The sequence below is a fragment of the Echinops telfairi genome, unplaced genomic scaffold (genome assembly GCF_000313985.2).
Source record: "Echinops telfairi isolate 266 unplaced genomic scaffold, ASM31398v2 ScPeMD7_11;HRSCAF=52, whole genome shotgun sequence".
NCBI classification, from domain to species: domain Eukaryota; kingdom Metazoa; phylum Chordata; class Mammalia; order Afrosoricida; family Tenrecidae; genus Echinops; species Echinops telfairi.
The window spans coordinates 37,458,059-37,476,865 of NW_022103908.1; the positions used below are offsets into that span (position 1 = coordinate 37,458,059).

The 18,807-nt window shown below is 41.7% G+C and overlaps 1 protein-coding gene across 3 annotated transcripts; it reads left to right on the forward strand.

Annotated features, from left to right (window-relative positions):
- Positions 1–40: 40 nt before the first annotated feature.
- On the forward strand, positions 41–15,401 carry LACC1 (laccase domain containing 1). Of its 3 annotated transcripts, none has more exons than XM_045287122.1 (7): positions 41–114; positions 1,229–1,845; positions 2,812–2,990; positions 4,469–4,634; positions 9,628–9,853; positions 11,580–11,740; positions 14,053–15,401. In XM_045287122.1, exons 2-6 carry the CDS (start codon positions 1,284–1,286, stop codon positions 11,737–11,739), a joined length of 1,293 nt encoding a protein of 430 aa, XP_045143057.1. In that variant the 5' UTR covers positions 41–114; positions 1,229–1,283; the 3' UTR covers position 11,740; positions 14,053–15,401. The 3 variants fall into 3 exon arrangements, with proteins under 3 accessions (XP_045143057.1, XP_004707975.1, XP_045143058.1); XM_004707918.2 differs by having other exon boundaries at positions 73–119; XM_045287123.1 differs by lacking the exon at positions 41–114 and having other exon boundaries at positions 597–1,845.
- Positions 15,402–18,807: the final 3,406 nt, after the last annotated feature.

The following is an 18,807-nucleotide window of genomic DNA, read 5'->3' on the forward strand; positions in this document are numbered from 1 at the left end:
GGGCCGCGTCTCCGGGACTCTGCCTGCGTGCGGCTCCCCGGCCGACCCCTGCCGCCCGCCGCGCTCCTCACGGGAGTTCCACCGGAGGCTGGGTGCCCGCCAGCTGCGTCCACGGTGAGGTGCGGTAGGGTGGGTGTCACAGTTGACACACTGGCTGTCTCCAGGTTTCATTCGGGCCCCGGAGAGACTGAGGGTGACCAGGACTCCATATCGCAACGGAGGTCAGCTCGCCTCCGACTGGGAAGTCGCGAAGGCGAGGACCCATGGGCGTGTCTCTCCGACAGAAAGTGTCCCGGGGCGCGATGTCGTCCGTGGGGTGCCAGGGCAGGTGATGTGTGTCCACGGACTGCATTGGAGCAGCAGGGACAGACCGGGCAGTGTCAGAGAAAAGGGAAGCGCAGAACGCAGCCCCATTTTGTGGGAATTTAGGACGCAAAGGCACGGGTTGGAGGCGACCGCCTGGGCTGACTTCGCAGAGCTGTTCAGAACAAGCGAAGTGAATGGCCAGTAGCGCCTGCAAGAACCTTTGTGGCCGCAGATCGCCAGGTGACTGCAGAGAACTGCTAGGTGGCTTCCTGCCTCCAACCTTGTGTAGCAGAGCGCTTAACTGTTTGCACCACTAGGAGTTCTGTGTAAATCGTTAAAACAAGCCATTTTCAACTGCAGCTCCATTTAACCCAGTGAACGCGTTGGGCTTCGATCCGAGTGGTCAGTGTTTCGAAACCACTAACACTGCAGGAGAAATACTGGGTTTTTGAAGTCTTGGAAACCCATTGGGGTTCGCGATCAGTCAGCATTGACTAGGTGGCAGCCTGTTTAGTGTGGGTTTGGTACTTCATGTGACTGGATGGGACCTAACGTTACAGTCAGGGCAGGGTTGATGAGGTCAACACCCTCACATTTTAATGCAGGGCCTGTGTAAGTCAACAAGTAATGACTTTGAAATGTGTTCACATCTCACTTTATATACACACTTGTTTTATTGTTATGGAAAGATGTATGAAGACTCACAAAACACATTAGCCCATCACTTTCCTTTGAATGGTATGACTTGACAGATGGTAGGTTAGCTTTGGGGGGGGAGAGAAGTGCTTTCTAAAATTGTTATTTCACAGGTCACATTTTCAGAACAATGCAGTTCATTTTCAAGCAGCCACAATTTTCTGCTATACCCAAAGGAAGATTGATACAATTTTACATTCTTATTTATGCTAATTGTTCTTTACAGGTGGCCTACTTGGGACAGGCATCTTCCCTGAACAGTGTTTTTACAGTATTGAAGGATGGCAGAAGCAGTGCTGATTGATCTGTCTGGTTTGAAGCTGAACTCGCAGAATAGCTCTCCTCACCAAATATTAATGAAAGCATTGAGTGCCGGGCGATCCACCCATGCTGCCAATGCCAAGTTCTATTTCATAATGTCTTGCAGTAGCAGCAGTGAAAGGGATGGTGACTTTGCTAAGTGTGGACTAGAGACAACCAATGGATTACTGGCCCTGGAGAGAGAATTCGAGACTGTTAGCAATTCCAGCCTGGTTGCCTCTCTGTATACCATTAAACAGAAAATTGATGAAAAAAACTTGAGCAGTATTAAGGTAATCGTACCGATGTACAGGAAGACCTTATTGAAGGCTTTTATTGATCAACTCTTCACTGATGTTTACAGTTTTGAGTTTGAAGATTTACACATGGCTTTGCAGGAAGGCCTCTTGAAACAATCCACTGAAATAAATATGATTACATCTCAAGAATTTGAAGAAATCAAGAATGAAATAGAAACCTATTTGAGAAGTTTGCCCCCACTGAAAGGAGAATTGACCATTATTAGGTCGCCTTCAATTCCAGGTAGATTACGCACTATCCGCCTTTACTTTCTATGAAAAATCAACTTTCAAAAAGAAGTTGTTTGCCTCCGTTTTGCCCTTCTTCCTTTTCTCGATTGTTGTCGAGGGTGGGATTTTACATCGGCTGCAGCATGGGGCCCCATGAGTTGTAACGGACTTGATGGCAGTGAGGGGTTTTTTGGTTTGGTAACATGGTGTGTCAAGGCCCTCAGACCCTTCAAAGCCACACTACCTAAGTACATTTATTTCCTTACGCAAATTTAGCTTTAAGCCAAATTCCTCTGTCCACTTTTAAAATTAGATTTATGACCCTGAGCAGCTTCTATGTAGAAATTCTGACTTGCGGACTCATTTGGCATGTGTAAAAAGGTTGACATTCCTCCCTGGGGGACAGACAACCGAAAAGTGGGTGAAGGGAGAAGTCGGACAGGGCAAGATATGACAAAATACCCATTTATAAACTATCAAGGGCTCATGTGGGAGAGGGGAGCGGGGAGGGAGGGGAAAAAATGAGGACCTAATGTCGGGGGTTTAAATGGAGAGAAAATGTTTTGAGAAATGATGTACAAATACGCTTTACACAATTGATGTGTGTATGGATTGGGATAACAGTTGTATGAGCCCCTAATAAAATGTTTAAAAAAAAAAAAAAAGGTTGACATTTACAATAGTCAGGCTTCTTTTTCCCCCCAAGACATTTACTGTGAGCTGTATGCTGTTGGCATATAAAGACAAATGGGGCAGATGACTTTTTTCCTTAAGAGCAGTAATCCCATAGAGAAGGTAAGACAAACACAGAACAGTATGTGAGAACACACTGAGGCGCAAAGTGCTGTCAAGTGGAAGCCAGATGACGAAGTGCAGACTGAAGTAAGCAGGGAGGTCTCACTGAGGGCCTTGTGTGCTAAATACTGTATTGTCCATTGTGTGGCATCCTTTTTCATATTCACTACTTACGCTCCAATAGATGTTTTCATACACGGATTTACTACAAGAGCAGGTGGGATATCGTACATCCCAACTCTCAGCTCATTAAATCTCTTCAGTAGTTCCAAACGGAGAGATCCCCAGGCAGTCGTTCAAGAAAATCTTCGAAGGTTGGCCAATGCTGCAGGATTTAATGCCGAGAAGTTTTACCGAATAAAGGTAAGCCTTTGTGTTAGGGTTGTGCAAGGTCTAAAGTGCATTCTTGACTTAGTCAGTGGCTACATGGATGCTTATCATGCCATTTTGCTTTTGCATCTGGCGTTTTTAAATAAAATTTCAGATAATCATGATTCTGTATATCTGTTCCCCACAGCCTAAAAAATCATCCAGTGAGATGTATATTTCACCTATAGCCACCTCATTTCTCATCCAAAACCCACTTAATTTTCAAGAGAGTATAATACCCCTGCCCTTTTTTATTTAGAAGGGAAGGTTTTGAATAGAGGAAGCAGAAAGGCCATTATTAGCTTAACAACACTAAGAGAATCTCACACCTTGTGAGATTGAAACAGTGCTGTATCCCTTAGAGAATTCTGATTTATGTGAATGGGAAAAGTTAAGAATATTCTGGAACCTGGCTATTAATTTATCTTCCTTTCATCAAGTAGTGTGTCCTGCAAAGTGTTGCCAGTAGAGATTTACTCATGGAGTATAGAGTGTTCAAGGAGCTCTGGTGGCATCCTGGATTCCTATTTAGTGTGCTAAACATGAGGTTGGCAGTTCAAACTCACCAGCTGCTATGCGAAAGAAAGATGAGGCTTTCTGCGCCTAGATTTATAAACCCAGAAACCCACAGGGGCAGTTCTACCTTGTCCTGTAGGGTCAATGTCCATTGGAATGGACTGGATGGCAGTAGGTTTACGTGGGGTTTTCATGGTAGGTCACAATGGAGTTCTAAATGTTACACTCTATTTTATTTTGAATAAAATATTCAAAAACTATAATGTCAAAACCTTTAAAACATTAAATGTTAGGTATACTTGGTAACTTACTGTATGTTGCTGTGTGCTATCAAGTCAGTTCTGACTGAGAGCATCCCTGTAGACTAGAGTAGAACTGCCCAGGACGGTTCCCCATTCTGTAATTTTAAGAGTGGATTGCCAGCTCTTTTCTCCCCTGGAGCTCCTGGTAGGTTGAAATCACTGGCCTTTGTAGGTTAACCTTGCTGGCCTTTCGCTTAGCAGCCGAGTTGCCTTAACTGCATCCAGGGCTCCTTTCTTATCGTACGTACAAAAAAAAAAAAAAAAAGATTCGCTGCTATGGAGTCATTTCTGACTCCTAGTGACTCTGGAAGAGTAGAACTGTCCCTCTGGGTCTCTGAGACTGAATCTTTACTGGAGTAGAAAGTTTCATCTTTCTTCTGTGGAGTGGCTAGTGATTTTGAACTTCTTACCTTGTAGTTAGCTCCACCCACTACACCACACAGGGTTCCTTTCGTACCTTAATGTAGGAGTGGTGTATTTAACCAGTGTTAAAATCAGCTCGATGGAATTGTGTTTGAGTTTGGGAGTGATCTTAAAATGGTCCTATGATTTGGACAGGTGTGTGTACACTTCCAGTTAACAAACAACAGCAACTACTTATGGTATAATGAAACCCACTCTCAAGGTACTTTTAATACTTGTCTTTGGTCTTAGACCGACCATGCCAATGACGTCTGGATTATGGGAAGGAAGGAGCCTGAATCGTATGATGGAATAACCACAAATCAGAGAGGAGTCACGATAGCAGCCCTTGGTGCTGACTGTATACCAATAGTTTTTGCAGATCCTGTCAAAAAAGCCTGTGGGGTTGCTCACTCTGGTAAGTATATACAGGCAGTTGCGATCTTCCTATTTTTTAAAGTATAGGGGAAATTTTACAGTGAACATGCGAAAGCTAGAGGCTGTCTCACAGGGAAACCTGTCCCAGAAGAACAGCACACATACTTGCCACTAAAACAAATGACACACAGGTGGTAAGAGTGTACCTGTCAGAGGCAGAAAATGTGCATACTTGCACGAGCTGAAAAGATAAGACAGTTCCGTGGAGTTCTGGCTGTCACGGTTTCGTTGCAATTTCTTTTTAATGGGTATGACAGGCAAATAAGCAGTAACCTAGCCAGTATACCCTTAATATGTCTTTAAAGTGTTGAAAAGCAAGCATGTGACTCTGAGGACTAAGGTGCACTATGGCATTCTCCATTGCCTCATATGCAGGTGAAAGTTGGACATTGAATAAAGACGACTTAGAAGAATTATTGCTTTTGAATCGTGTTGGCAAAGACTATTGAAGTACCATAGACTGCCAAAAGAACAGACAAACTTGTCTCGGAAGAAATGTGGTCATAAAGCTCCTTAGAGGCAAGAATGATGGGACTTAGGACATGTGAGGAGAGACGTAGTCCCTGGAGATGGATATCATGCTTGATAAAGTAGAGAGGCAGCAAAATGAAGGAAGTCCCTCCCGGAGATGTATTAACACAGAGGCTGCAACTCTTGGCTCAAAGATAAGCACAATTGTGAGGATGGTGCAAGACTGGGCAGTTTTCCTTTCTGTTGTACGTAGCAACTGCTATGAGTCAGACTGACTTGACGGTACATAACAACAACAGCGTGTTGTTACTTGATGCCAGGACGGTTCTGGCTCATGGTGACTGTGTACCATCTTCACAGTCTTTGGGGTGTTTGAGTTACAGACACCCTCACCGTGCATTTTGAGTACCTCAAAGGGGTCACATTCTAGCATTGTCTCAAGCAGACAGCATTCCTTTGTGTTTTAGAGGGTTGTTATTGCCCGGCCTTTGTTATTCTAGAAGCTAGATTAGTGTTGTTTGTTTCTAGGTGCTATCGAGTTGGCTTCGCCTCTTAACAGTGACCTGATGTACAGCAGGATAAGGCACTGCCTGATTATTTGTGGTGCAACATTATCATGGTTCTGCTGGAACCCATTGTTACAGTCATTGTCAATCCGTCTCATTAAGGGTCTTCCCCTTTCCCTGGAGACTGCCTTACCAAACAGGATGTCCTTTTCCAAGGACTTGTCTCTCTTGACAACATACCCAAAGTACTTGAGACAAAGTGTTCATCCTCACTTCAAAGAAACAAGCAGCTGTCTTCCAAATTTCATGGTATAGATGAAGGAGTGCTTCCAGTGAGAGTCATCGGCTTGTTGAAACATTTCAACTGGTCATTCCATCAATTCGTGAAGCCTTGTATGTGAAAGCTAAGGCTTTCAGTGAAGCTTGGACTTCTTTCAGCACCATTGGTTCCTGCACTTATGCTTCTTCCAGAAATGGTCGGATGTCAACTCGTTCTTATTTGGTACAGTGGCTCTGAATTTTTTCCTATATTCTTTTGATGCTTCTTGTATCATTCAGAGTTTTAACTACAGCATCTTTCAGTATTGTCTCCAGGCTTGAATTTGTTCTTGGGTTCCTTACATTTAAGATATACCAGTGTGTTCTCTTTGGGTTTCTAACTCAAGGTCTTTGCACATTTCATTTTACTTTGTCTTCTTGAGCTACCTTTGAAATTTTCTGTTCAGCTCTTTGACTTTATCATTTCTTCCATTTGCTTTAGGTACTCTGATTAAGGGACGGTTTCCAAGTTTCTTTTGTCATCCACTTTAATCTTTTATTTCTTTCTTGTCTTTTTACTGGCCTTTGGCCTTCTTCCTGAGTGATGTTTGTGATGTCATCGTGGTGGAAATCAACAAGAAGCATTATAATTGGGCTGTGGCTGCCCCCATGATCCTCTCCCTCCAAGCCTTCCAGAAGAACCTGCCTCAGAGTGCTGTGGACAAGCTGGAGAAGGAGAAGATGCCCCGGAAGGGGGGACGGTGGTGGTTCTCCTGGAGGCGCAGGGACCTCCCTCCTCAAGCGCACAGCGCCCAGAGGGAGACCACCGCCAGGGAGCAGCGGAGGGGGAAGGCAGATGTCTTGAGCAGTGAGGACGACGGCCCAGACAGTCCCGTGATCCTCGAGGCCCCCTCCCTGCCGCCCTCCCCTCCTGCCTACACACCCACCTACAAGAAGGCCCTCCGCCTCTCCTCCGACCAGATCAGGTGCCTGAACCTACACAAAGGGGCCAATGACGTGGTCTTCAGTGTGACCACCCAGTACCAGGGCACCTGCCGCTGCAAGGCCACCATCTACCTGTGGAAATGGGACGACAAGGTGGTCATCTCGGACATTGAAGGCACCATCACCAAGTCTGATGCTCTGGGCCACATCCTGCCCCAGCTGGGAAGAGACTGGACGCACCCGGGCATCACCAGTCTCTACCACAAAATCCACCTAAATGGGTACAAGTTCCTGTACTGCTCTGCAAGGGCCATCGGCATGGCTGACCTCACCAAGGGCTACTTGCGGTGGGTGAGCGAACGGGGCTATGGCCTCCCCAAGGGCCCCATTCTACTATCTCCCAGCAGCCTCTTCTCAGCCCTCCACAGAGAGGTCATTGAGAAGAAGCCAGAGGTGTTCAAGATCGCCTGCCTGAGTGACATCCAGCAGCTGTTCCTGCCTCAGGGACAGCCTTTCTACGCTGCCTTCGGGAACCGGCCCAATGATGTCTTCGCCTATAGGCAGGTGGGCCTCCCCGAAACCCGGATCTTCACGGTCAATCCACGGGGCGAGCTCATCCAGGAGCTCACAAAGAGCCACAAGTCCACGTACTAGTGGACTCTGTCACTAGTGTTCAATGCATCAAATCTGTTCCTGAGATGTTCTTAAAATTCAGGTAGGATTTACTCAAGTTTGTAATTTGGCTCTCATGGAGATGTTTTAATTTTCTTTAACTTCAACCTGAGCTTACATATGAACAATTGATGGTCTGTTCCATAGTCAGCCTGTGGCCTGGCTTTAGTTGCTAAAATTGAGCTTTTCCAGCATCTCTTCCATGGATGATTTCTATGGATTCCATCACAATTTGATTTCTGTGGATTCCATTTGAGAAAGAAGTCCATATTGCTGTGAACGTCATTGATTTTGCAAAATTCTATCATGTGATCTCCAGCTTCTTTTCTGTCTCCATGGCCCTGTTTTTTTCAGCTACTGTTTTGTCTTCATTTCTAACTTTTGCATTACAATCACCAATAATTATCAATGCATCTTAGTTGCATGTTTCATCAGTTTCAGACTGAGGACACTGGTATAATCCTATGACAGACAGCACTGGACTTCAAGGTAGATCTTAAAATATCCTTTTTGAAGATGAATGCAACACCATTCCTCTTGATTGTGCCATTTCCAGCCTCGTAAACCATATGGTTTTCTGATTCAGAATGGCAATTACTAGTTCATTTCAGCTCACGATGTCTAGGACATCAGTCTATGTATCCCATTTCCTCTTTGATGACTTCCCATTTTCCTAGATTCCATACTCCAGGCATTTCAAGTTGTGATTATTGATAGGTTTGTGCAGCTGTTTCTTCTTTTGAGTCAGCTCCATCAGCAAGTGAAAGTCCCAGAGCCTGTTCTCCAGTCACGTCATTATGGTCGAGTCTCCTTTGAGAAGGCAGCTCTTCCTCAGTCCTCGTTTGAGCCCCTTCTGACCTGAGACACTCATCTTGGCACTGTCTCTGACGATGTTCTGCTTCTCTTCATTCGGCCTTCGGTACCTGGCAGTGTTTCATGTCACGCATAGGTTCTTAGGAGCTAAGTTTACTGAAGTGGACAGCTAATTCCTTCTTCACAGTCTGTTCTTAGTCTGGAAGGTCCACTGAAACCGTTCGCTTGGGGTGACCCTGCTGCCATTTGAATTACCAGTGACATAGCTTCCAGCAGCACCGCCACAAAGTGACGGACTCGTGGTGGATGCTCAACATTAGTCGGGTTTATAACATATTAATGTTATAGAATTTTGGTTTCTGTATGTATTTTTAAATGATATTTAAATTGCAAGTGTATATGATTCTATTTTGAATGAGGGATATCCTTTCTGATTCCCTTCTGCTTGTAGACATATGCCTACATTTAGGTGACCAGATTTTAACAGTGGTAAAGCGGGACAAAAGTGGGACACCATTGATAAAACTCATATCCTGGCGAAATCGCACATGGCAGCCAAAAACCGTATCCCCTAGCTTGTCATGCATTCTTTCAAAAAATCGGGACTTTTTTAAAATGCCACAGGACGTGGGGAAAATTGTTAAAAATCGGGACTGTCCCGCCAAAAGCGGGCCGTCTGCTCACCTTAGCCTACACTGCTTTATAGACCATAGATCTGGAAGACAGGGATGCATTTTTCTTTGGACTTACCAAAGTTAATATGATGAGTTGACTGGGTTTGCCTTCTGAGGTTGTCAAAAGTTAGTTTAAATTTGAATCTTATTTCTTGGATATAAAATAGGAATACTATTTGTTACCAAACCTATTCTTAGATTTCTCTTTGGTCACTGGAAGAGAGTAAGTTTAAAGACTGTAGTTTGCTCTTCAAACAATCGTGGTGCCAATTGGAAAGGAAAGTTGAGTAAATGGAGAGGGTGTGAAAAAGGACTGTTAATTGAAATACAACAGGTTTATTTTATTGTAAAAAGTGAGTGGGCTGAAGAGAAGATGAAGAGGGAAACTTGAAGTATAGGATATATGTAAAAAGACGTGAAAGAGAAGTCTCATTAAATGTTTATTTTAAGTATATTTTATTTAAAAACCAGTATTATAAGATAATGATTAATGTTGTGGTATATATACTGTTTCTGGACTTGGAAAAAATATACAAGCTAATGTTAATTTTTAATATACTTGTAAGTTAATTTACCTAGCTTACATTTCACCTAGTGTTACGCTATAACTTCCCCTTTTCTCCCTGTTTGTCAGGTTGGAAAGGTACTTTGCTGGGTGTTGCTATGGTTACAGTGAATGCTATGATGGCAGAATATGGCTGTAGTGTGGAAGACATTATTGTTGTACTGGGCCCTTCTGTGGGTCCTTGCTGCTTCACTCTTCCCAAAGAATCCGCAGAGGCATTTCATAATGTTGATCCCGAATGTGTGCGGCTGTTTGAATCACCAAATCCCTACGTTGACATCCGTAAAGCCACCAGGTTTGTTTGATTCCATCTGGAACTGCAAGTTGGGTTTTTGCTTATTGCTGCTAAAGTCAAAATCATTTTAGAAAATCATGAGTAACACCAGGAGAACTTCTGGTGGTCAGCATTTCAGGAGCTGGCATCCACACATGTACAAAAATCCACTCTATTGGAGGATAAGTCACAGAGTATTGTTGCTAATCTTCCGGTTCATACAAACACCAGTGTATTCCAAAGAGAGCATGTTTAAGCATGTCTAGGTGATCAGTGGATGGCTGCACACAAGTTTAGTTAGAGTACTTAAATTTTAAAAAAGTCTAATCAAAACGTTGACTTCTGAGAGGGTCTGCCAGGACACTTGAAATAAGGCAGAAGGTTATAGTAACTGTTGTTTGGGATTCCCAGGGAGTCCTCTGGATCGGTTTTTCTAAAAGAACACTGAGCTGAGTGTGAAGAAATCTGAAGAAAATAAGAAACTACCTTGTTAGACAAAGTCCAGGAAAGTCGACTCAGGATTTGTCTCCATCGTGACCACTGGGTTGCCTGCGCTTTGAGGGTGGCAAGGCTTTGCAACGTTACGTTCTTTGTAAAGCTTCTCCTGTCCACCCTACAGCCCTGATTTGCTTCTTCAGACTTCTTGTTCACCAAACTCAAAGAATATTGCAAAGGAGCCCGATTTGAGACTGTGGAGGATGCCCAAACAGCTGATGTCCTGTAGTGTAAATCAGCACAGGATACTGTGGGAAAGAGTTCGAGTGATTGGAACACTGCCTTCAGACGTGATTAGACCTAGATATGTTGAAAAACCATAGCTTCAAATTTTGATACTTTCATTTATTAAAAGTTTCTATGATTTTGTACCAATGCTTTTTGACTTGTCCTCGTATATGAAAGTATTTGCATTTTAATTTGGACAACAAATTTTCTAATATCTCTGACAGAAATAAAGGAAGAAACCGTTGGAATATAGTTGTATTAGATCTACTTTAAGTTCTGGATAAAGTTAGCAGGTACTGTACTTCACAACCATGTATCAGCTAAATTCTCCTAATTATAATAAACCATATGGAACTCATGATTTTAAATGATTCTTGTTCTCTAAGTGGAGGCTATACTTCTTAATAAAGTATCAGGCACATATACACAATCAACTTGGAGGCACATTCTCATGATATCTTACATTCTCGAATTTATGAAGCTTTGCTATTAATATCTTTAGGGGAAAAATTCTGGTCAGCAAAACCTTGGACATATTCTGCTTCATTTAGTACATGTGTATAAAGGGTTACAATTCGTTTTTTTAAATGATGTGGAATAGGTATCACTAATATATAGTCAAAACTCACAAATGAAATATTTATGGAAAAGCAAATTTCCTTGGAAAATGAAGTTAATAGGAAGCAAAGAGATAGGAGCTGGCTTCCTCTGAAATGAGGGAATTTTGCCTACAACTATTTAGAAATCACTCTCGAAGTCTCCACTTGACTAAGTGATTTTGATTATAAAATTCTCTGTGCCCAGATTCATGCCTGCCACACAACGTGGAATGTTGTTCAATGCATGTAAGACTAATGAGATCCGTGTTAATAAAATCTCCCATTTCCTGACTAGTCCAAGGAATTGAAGAGCAATTTGCTTTGCTGCTCTGAACTGTTTTATACCAATATTCTTATTTCCTCATATTGTTTGGGCTATTGGTAAAATAAACTCATATTATCTTTTGAAATATCTTTATCCCAAGGGTTCTTCTAGAACGAGGAGGAGTTCTTCCACAGAATATTCAGGACCAGAACCAAGATCTCAACCTCTGTACATCCTGCCATCCCAACAAGTTTTTTTCCCATGTGCGAGATGGTCCAAGTTTTGGTACACAGATTGGCTTCATATCCCTCAGAGAATGAGGTAGAACAGGAGATTCTATTTCCTCTCAGTCTCACTCTTTCTCAATCTTCTCACCATCTGTTTTTAAAAATAAGTCATTTTACAATGCTATTCATCTAAAAAGGAACTCTGGTAGCCCTGTTGGGTAAGTGTTGGACTGCTACCTGTGAGGAAGATGAGGGTCGACGTGGCATTGCTGTGAGTTGGAATGGGCGTGATAGTAGTGGGGGGTGGAGGTGGGGTTGTTCTTTTATTCATACTCAAGGATCCCTGGTGAGGCAGTAGAGTAAACATGGGACTGCTAACCTAAAGGTCAGAAGTTCAAATATATATGTTGTTGTTGAGCCCTGGTGGTGCTACTGGGTAAGAACAGGCTTATTAACTTCAAGGCCAGCAGTTCAAACCCAGTCACTCCATGGGTGAAAGTTGAAGGCTCTCCCTCTGTAACCCTCTGTTACAGCCTCAGAAACCCTATGTAGCAATGCCATGAATTGGAATGGACTGATAGTAGTGGGCTTTGGGGGTTTTGTTTTGTTGTTGCTTATTCATACTAAAGGAGCTCTAGTGGTGCAATAACATGGGACTGCTAACCTAAAGGTCAGTGGTTCGAATCTACCAGGTAGAAAGATGAAGCAGTCTGTTTCTGGAAGATTTACAACTTGGGAAACCCTGTGGAGGCTGTTCTGTCCTGTCTTAGAGGATCGCAATGAATCAGAATTGACGCAGTGGCAGCAGGGTCTTCTTCGTTGTTTACTCTTGCTAACCTGTTAACTGATTATATCTAGCATTACTCTTTTGTGTCCTATGGGAGTGGGGGGAGTTTCTGTTTTTCAGTTGAGAGATAGTATAAACGTTAATTTTCACTAGCATGCTCTATTCTAGCAAACACAGCTCGTTCTCCTAGTTAGGCATACATGTACTGGCAGCATAGAAAAAAAATATTCTTTAAAAATTCCTGTACATATTTTATTTGCTCCACTATGTACTTGGTACCTGTACATTTCCCATTGTAACATCCCTATATCTTCATTTTTTTAAATCCTTTGATTATTGAAGAGTTATCTGTGTAAGATCAATAGAGAACATTAGATAATATTAATAATACATTTTTGTATACTGTATAACTTATGCAGTTTCACATACTCTGAGGAAGATTAGAGAAATAAGGAAAAGGTACTGGATCTAGAAACTAAGAGACCCGGATGTCAATCCTGGCCCTATCTGTCTTGAGCTGTAGGGCATGTGCAGGAAAGTCCCTCCAGAACTGGCTCTGCCAGGATCCTTATCTGCAAGATCAGCGTTGTTTGCATGCCCTCTAAGCCTTTGTCCAATTCTGATGACTAAACTGAGCAGTTTGAATATATTAGTCATACCTGGAAGGGAATTGGAACCTTGATTTATATATTCTTCACATTTCTGTCAAGGACAAAGGCAGTGTTATAAATAATACTCTATTCTGACCACATTGGGTTACCGAAGTGATCATCTTACTTCTGGTTAATGTTTAACCAAGTCGTGTTGTCTTCCCCAATTCAACTAGACTGACAGTTGCAAGAGAGTCAAAAGAGCATGTGTGACTGAGAACAGGAAGAGGTGCTTCTGGATGAGGGTGGACCAGATGGCTCAAGGCTCCAGCGCCTCAGTACAGTCTCACTTGAATGTCAGTTCTCACATTTTAATGACAGCTTACTAATAAAAGAATTTTACACGTGGGCAGCCAAATGGATAAATATAATACCCCTTGACTTTCAATGTGTCCAACTCAGAATTATAGAATGAGGAGAAATCCTCAAATATACAGACTGGCTTGGTTTTCAGCTAGATTGCCAGCTGACTGTCCTGGGGACTGGATCTACACCACCCCCGCTAAAATCTCGATAGCAAATATTTAGGCTTTGAGGACTACCCAGTCTTTGTGAAGCTCCATGGTTCTGTTGTAGAGCAGACAGAGACACTACAATATAAATAGGAATGAATATGACTATTCCAATAAAACTTTATTTGTAATGACACAGATGAGTGGCTACATCTGGCTGTAATTTGCTGACCTGTGCTCTACAGCCTTAGTGCCAGAGTGAATGTAACTGCTTTAAATTCATATTTATTAGAGATGACTTTGTTAGAGCTATGTAAACATATTTCATGATTCAGCAATAACCCCTTAGCATATAGGTTAATGTTCCTTAAAGTTACTTTTAATTGAATTATTATCTTTAGTCTTTACAATTACTTTACCTCTTTAATATGCAAAGTGACTAATAAAGTTCCTCCTCTTTATCTTGATATTCTCATAGCACTATAAAGGTCTCATTAAATTTCTCTGTGTTTTGCAGATTCTTGCATCAATGTTTCCTGCCTCCTTTCCAAGGCAATGACAAGAGATCATTTCGGCAGTTTGGTTTACTTCAGTGTCTAGGTATATATTTACTATTATCATGAGCCGAATGATTTTTATTTGATTCTAACAAAAACTGACCAAACATCACTGTGATGTAGCTAATGTGTCATACACATGAGAATTATTATTTAGTAATTTAAGTTTATTTTAACTTGTTTTAAAGCTAAGCACCACTACTACCCCCCTATGGAAAATCTTTTTGTTGTTTTGATCAGAAGTGCAATTAACTTTGTAAACCATAGCATGATTTTTTGGAAAGGGCTAATTATCAAACTAAAATTTATTATGCTGTTTGTCTAATTGTAATTTTAAATTGTGAGGAGTAAGAATAATGACTAAATATACTACACAACAGTGCTTTATAAAATAAATGTGAAAATGATAATACAACTAGGAGCCAGTATTTCTACTCTAATAGTGTGCATTTGACCCAATCCAATCCTGTTCTTCCTTTTAATATGTACTACACAGACACTAGAGTTAAAGAATGTATTGCTTCTAGTTTAGATGCAAAATGTTATAATTCAAAAAGACAAGAGCATTTAAAAATCCTTGCACCAATCTCAGTCTCTCTCACACAAAATCTTGATTACTATTTTTCTGTCAGTATATTCGTTGAGAAAACTCATAGAATTTCATTCTTTGCCATATGACAAAAGTAAAAATAATATTCCTGACTTCAGGAGCTGGAAGATGACAGTGATACATGAGTTACACCAGTCTGTCACAGTGGGGTGTGTTATTTGTTTTCACTGAATGATATGAAATATTTTAAGCCCCCTTCCAATGTATTCATCCTATTTGTGTGTATATGTGTAATTGTAAGTCTTAAGAGAATCTATAAAAAGCTAGCACATTAACGTGTAGCTCAGTTAACTGTGTATTTATGTATATCTATGCATGAATGATAAAGGATGGCATGCTTGGTAAAGTGCAGATCAGGGAAAACACAGGAGGCCCTCGATGAGATGGATTGGCGTCGTGGCTGTGACAATGGACTCACGCCTCACAACAATGGTGAAGATGTCACAGGAGCGGACAGTGCTTCGTTCTGTTGCACGTAGGGTCACTGTGTCGGAGCCAGCTCAAAGTCACCCAGCAACAACACGCATAGGGCACAGTGTGTGTGTAAATGGAAAATGAGAGATACGGATATACTAAGATACTGTGTGTGTGTGTGTGTATTCCTTGCCCCAGTGTACTAATGCACAAAATGCACATTAGATTCAGTGGAATCATAGATTTCTGTACAAAATTTAAATAAAGTGAGCACTAAAAGAGTGAGGTACATGGTCCTGTGTTTGCTGTGTGTGTTTACGGAAGGTCTAGGGCCTGTAGGTTATTACTTTTAAACCATTTGTAATGTCAGGTCCCTGAGTGGTGCAAAAATGGTTATCTGCTCTCTTGTAACCCAAAGAGCCCACCCAGAAGCAGCTCAGGAGAAAGGCCTGATGATCCACGTGTGAGAAAGTGACCATTGAAAATCCTCTGGAGCACAGTTCCACTCAGACACACGTGAGGTTGCCAGGGGTGGGACTTGTCTGACAGCTGTTGGTGCTTCTGTCATTTCAAACACAAGGAAGCTGCTCTGAGGAAGGCAGTGTTCTGTGTAGATCATTGCTTAATGAAGGAAAAGGAAATATGCTGGGACTGCCTTCTCTGTATGGAGACATCGGATTCCTGGTAGTCACCTGTGGGCTGCAAGGAGATAAGCTTATCATACTTTCTTGGATGCACTTTCTTATGTAGGGAGAGAAGTGCTTATATCACATCTTCCCTAAGTCCTGGTGCCAAGTGATGGGGGTGAACTCCCACCTTTTCTGTATCTGGAACAGACTTCACAACTTCTGATAAATCCGATGTACCCAGTAACTTTATTTCATGACCACAGTTAAAATTTGCAGCAGGCTGTGTAGATTAAAATGCCACAATCCTTTCTTACAACAACAGTCTCCCATCGAAAACAATGGAATGTTCTAGAATTCTCATTTGTAGAAAGTAAATTTGTTCATGGTGACAAATATTTCTCTCATCCCCCATCATCCTTATTTTCATCATCAATCTTTCATCGTGCAATGTAGCTTCGTTTTTGGAGGTACCTGCTTTTAAAGACATATTTAGATTTGGCCATTGTGGCAGTTACATACCGTATATACTCGTGTGTAAGCTCAGTTTTTCAGCACATTTTTTATGTAGTTTTATAGTAAAAGTAGGTGCCTCGGCTCATTTTCGGATTGGCTTATACTTGAGTATATATGGTAAACTATAACTTGAAATGAAGGGGTAGTCTATTCTGTTAACCAGGTCATAGCCATTGAGCCCTCTTTGTGAGAATGTCCTTCTGAGGATTCTGGGACTCCTGTCTTCCTTCTGGAAGGCAGGACACATACTCTCCCTATGAGACATTCCTGTTGACAAGCCACGTGGAGCTACACTGATGGAGCCAGAGTCCTGGAGCTGGAAAAGCCATGTGGAGAGCCATGCCAGCGCCGAGATGCTTCCACTGCCACTGGGCCCACAAGATGTTCCACCCACTGGCCTATGATCTTCCTGCATTTGGTGTCATTGCATTGTTGTGTGAGTCTGAAGAGGAATTTATAGACCAGTGTTGGATATATGGGCTAATATCAGACTTATGTACTTGATCTGGACTGGGCTGGATGTGTTTGTTTTTCCTTTGATATCTTTATTTGATTTCAGCATAAAGTTTAGGTTAGATTTATAGGCAGCTGGAGAATTTTTTTTTAATTTCAACTCTTTTTAAAAAAATAATTTTATTGGGGGCTCATACAACTCATCACAATCCATACATCCATCCATTGTGTCAAACACATTTGTACATTTGTTGCCATCATGGGATGTGTTCTTAATATACAATTCCTCTATATAAATCTCTTTCTTATACACATATGAGTGTCTATGAATTTGTTTCTCTAGTCAACCCGGACTAACACAACCATAAAGTTGCTTGTTGGACATACCATGGTGACGGTAATCCTATAAAACCAAAGCAAACTGCCAGCAGGGTAGAACTGTCCCTGTGAGTTTCCAAGACTGTAACGTTACGGGAGTAGAAAGCTTCATCTTTCTTCCAAAGGTCAGCTGGTGGCATTAAACTGCTGATCTTATGGTGAGCAGCACAATGCATAACCACTATGCCAGCAGAGATAAACTCCTCTTTAGGGTTTCTGAGACTATAACTCTATATGGGAACAGTCTTGTCTTTCTCCTGCGGAGCAGCTGGTGGGCTTGAACCTCTCATGCTTAGCAGCCCAGTGCTTCACCCACTACACTACTAGGACTATAAACAAGATGTTGGTGTTGGATGTCATTGAATCGATTGTGACTCATAGTGACTGTACAACAGAAAGAAGTGCTGTCAAGTCCCGCACCACCACAATAATTGTTATGTTTGCGCGTCCTTGACAACTTCAATCTTTTATCCATTTATTATGATGTTACTTATTGGTCCAGTTGTCAGGATTTGGATTTCTTTGCATTGAGTTTTAGTCCATACTGAAAGCTAGTCTTTGATCTCTGTTTTAGCTCAGGTTGACTAGAAATAAATTAAGTTTGTGTTGTTAGTTTTCATCAAGTATTCTTATCCAGTGTTCTGCTATTGATTGAAAATTCTCATTCTCAAAGGAGAGGATGCGTGTAATGAAGATCCGCTGTAAGGCTTTGAACCATTTTTTTAATCCATCATTATACTTTCCTGCTTCCTCCTTGTATAGGAATGTAAACTTAAAATCCCACTTTGGAATACATGGCTCCTATGGGAATTATGTATGTTAGAGACCAGTATTTATTTTTTAAAGCTTGTTTATTTCTTTGAGCTCTTACAACATATTTTTAGAATTTGTCAAAAACCATACCAGAACCAGGATCTCTATCTTCATGTAACTTACTCCTTCTAATACCTTTAGTGAAATGAATTAAATACAAGATTACAATGACCGTGATCCAGAAAGTGAAGACCATTTGGGGAGTGGATGGGTGGTGTCTGTCCTATGAACAGCACAACTTTTTAATATTGTTAATAGTTGACTGAATTAAAGTAGTTTTGCCACATCCTTTGATTTGATTTCTGGTTCCTTAACTCTCAACCTTTGGCTGCATAAAGTATTACTTGGGAGCTTTAGAAGCCCCCTGATAGCTAAGCCACAGCCCCCAGACTAATTGAATCAGAATACGAGAGTAGGAACAAGCATCTGTGCTTTGAGAGCTTCCCAAGATTGTGACAGAGCCGTCTTTGAGGACCGCTGCTCCATAACCAGTGCTTCTCCAAACATTGCTGTGCATCAGAACCACAGAGGACCCGGAACTTCAAAGGTCCAGATCCTATCCTAGTGCCACAAGCCTGGGTCTTAATTTAGTATAATTTTGGTACATCCAAATTGAAAAGCCTCGTTCTATTCTACACAGTGCCTTTTAAGGACAGTTTTAGCCTAGCTATGGTCTCTTCTCCAAACAAAGAAACAAATATCCTTACTGCTTTTGACTTGATTCCAATTCATAGCAACCATACACGACACACTAAAACTGCCCCTGTGGGTTTCTGAGACGTAATATTTACGGAAACAGAAAGTCTCATCTCCTGTGGAGCAGTGATTGTATTTAACTGCTGACCTTGTAGTTAGCACCCTAGCTCCTAATCCACTACAAAAAAAGAAATTATCCTCAAACCCCC

Coding starts and splice junctions, on each gene's coding strand:
- LACC1 (XM_045287122.1), top strand. CDS start 1,284: ATGGCAGAAGCAGTGCTGATTGATCTGTCTGGTTTGAAGCTGAACTCG. Junction 1,846..2,811: donor TAGGTCGCCTTCAATTCCAG/GTAGATTACGCA, acceptor ACGCTCCAATAG/ATGTTTTCATACACGGATTT. Junction 2,991..4,468: donor AGAAGTTTTACCGAATAAAG/GTAAGCCTTTGT, acceptor CTTTGGTCTTAG/ACCGACCATGCCAATGACGT.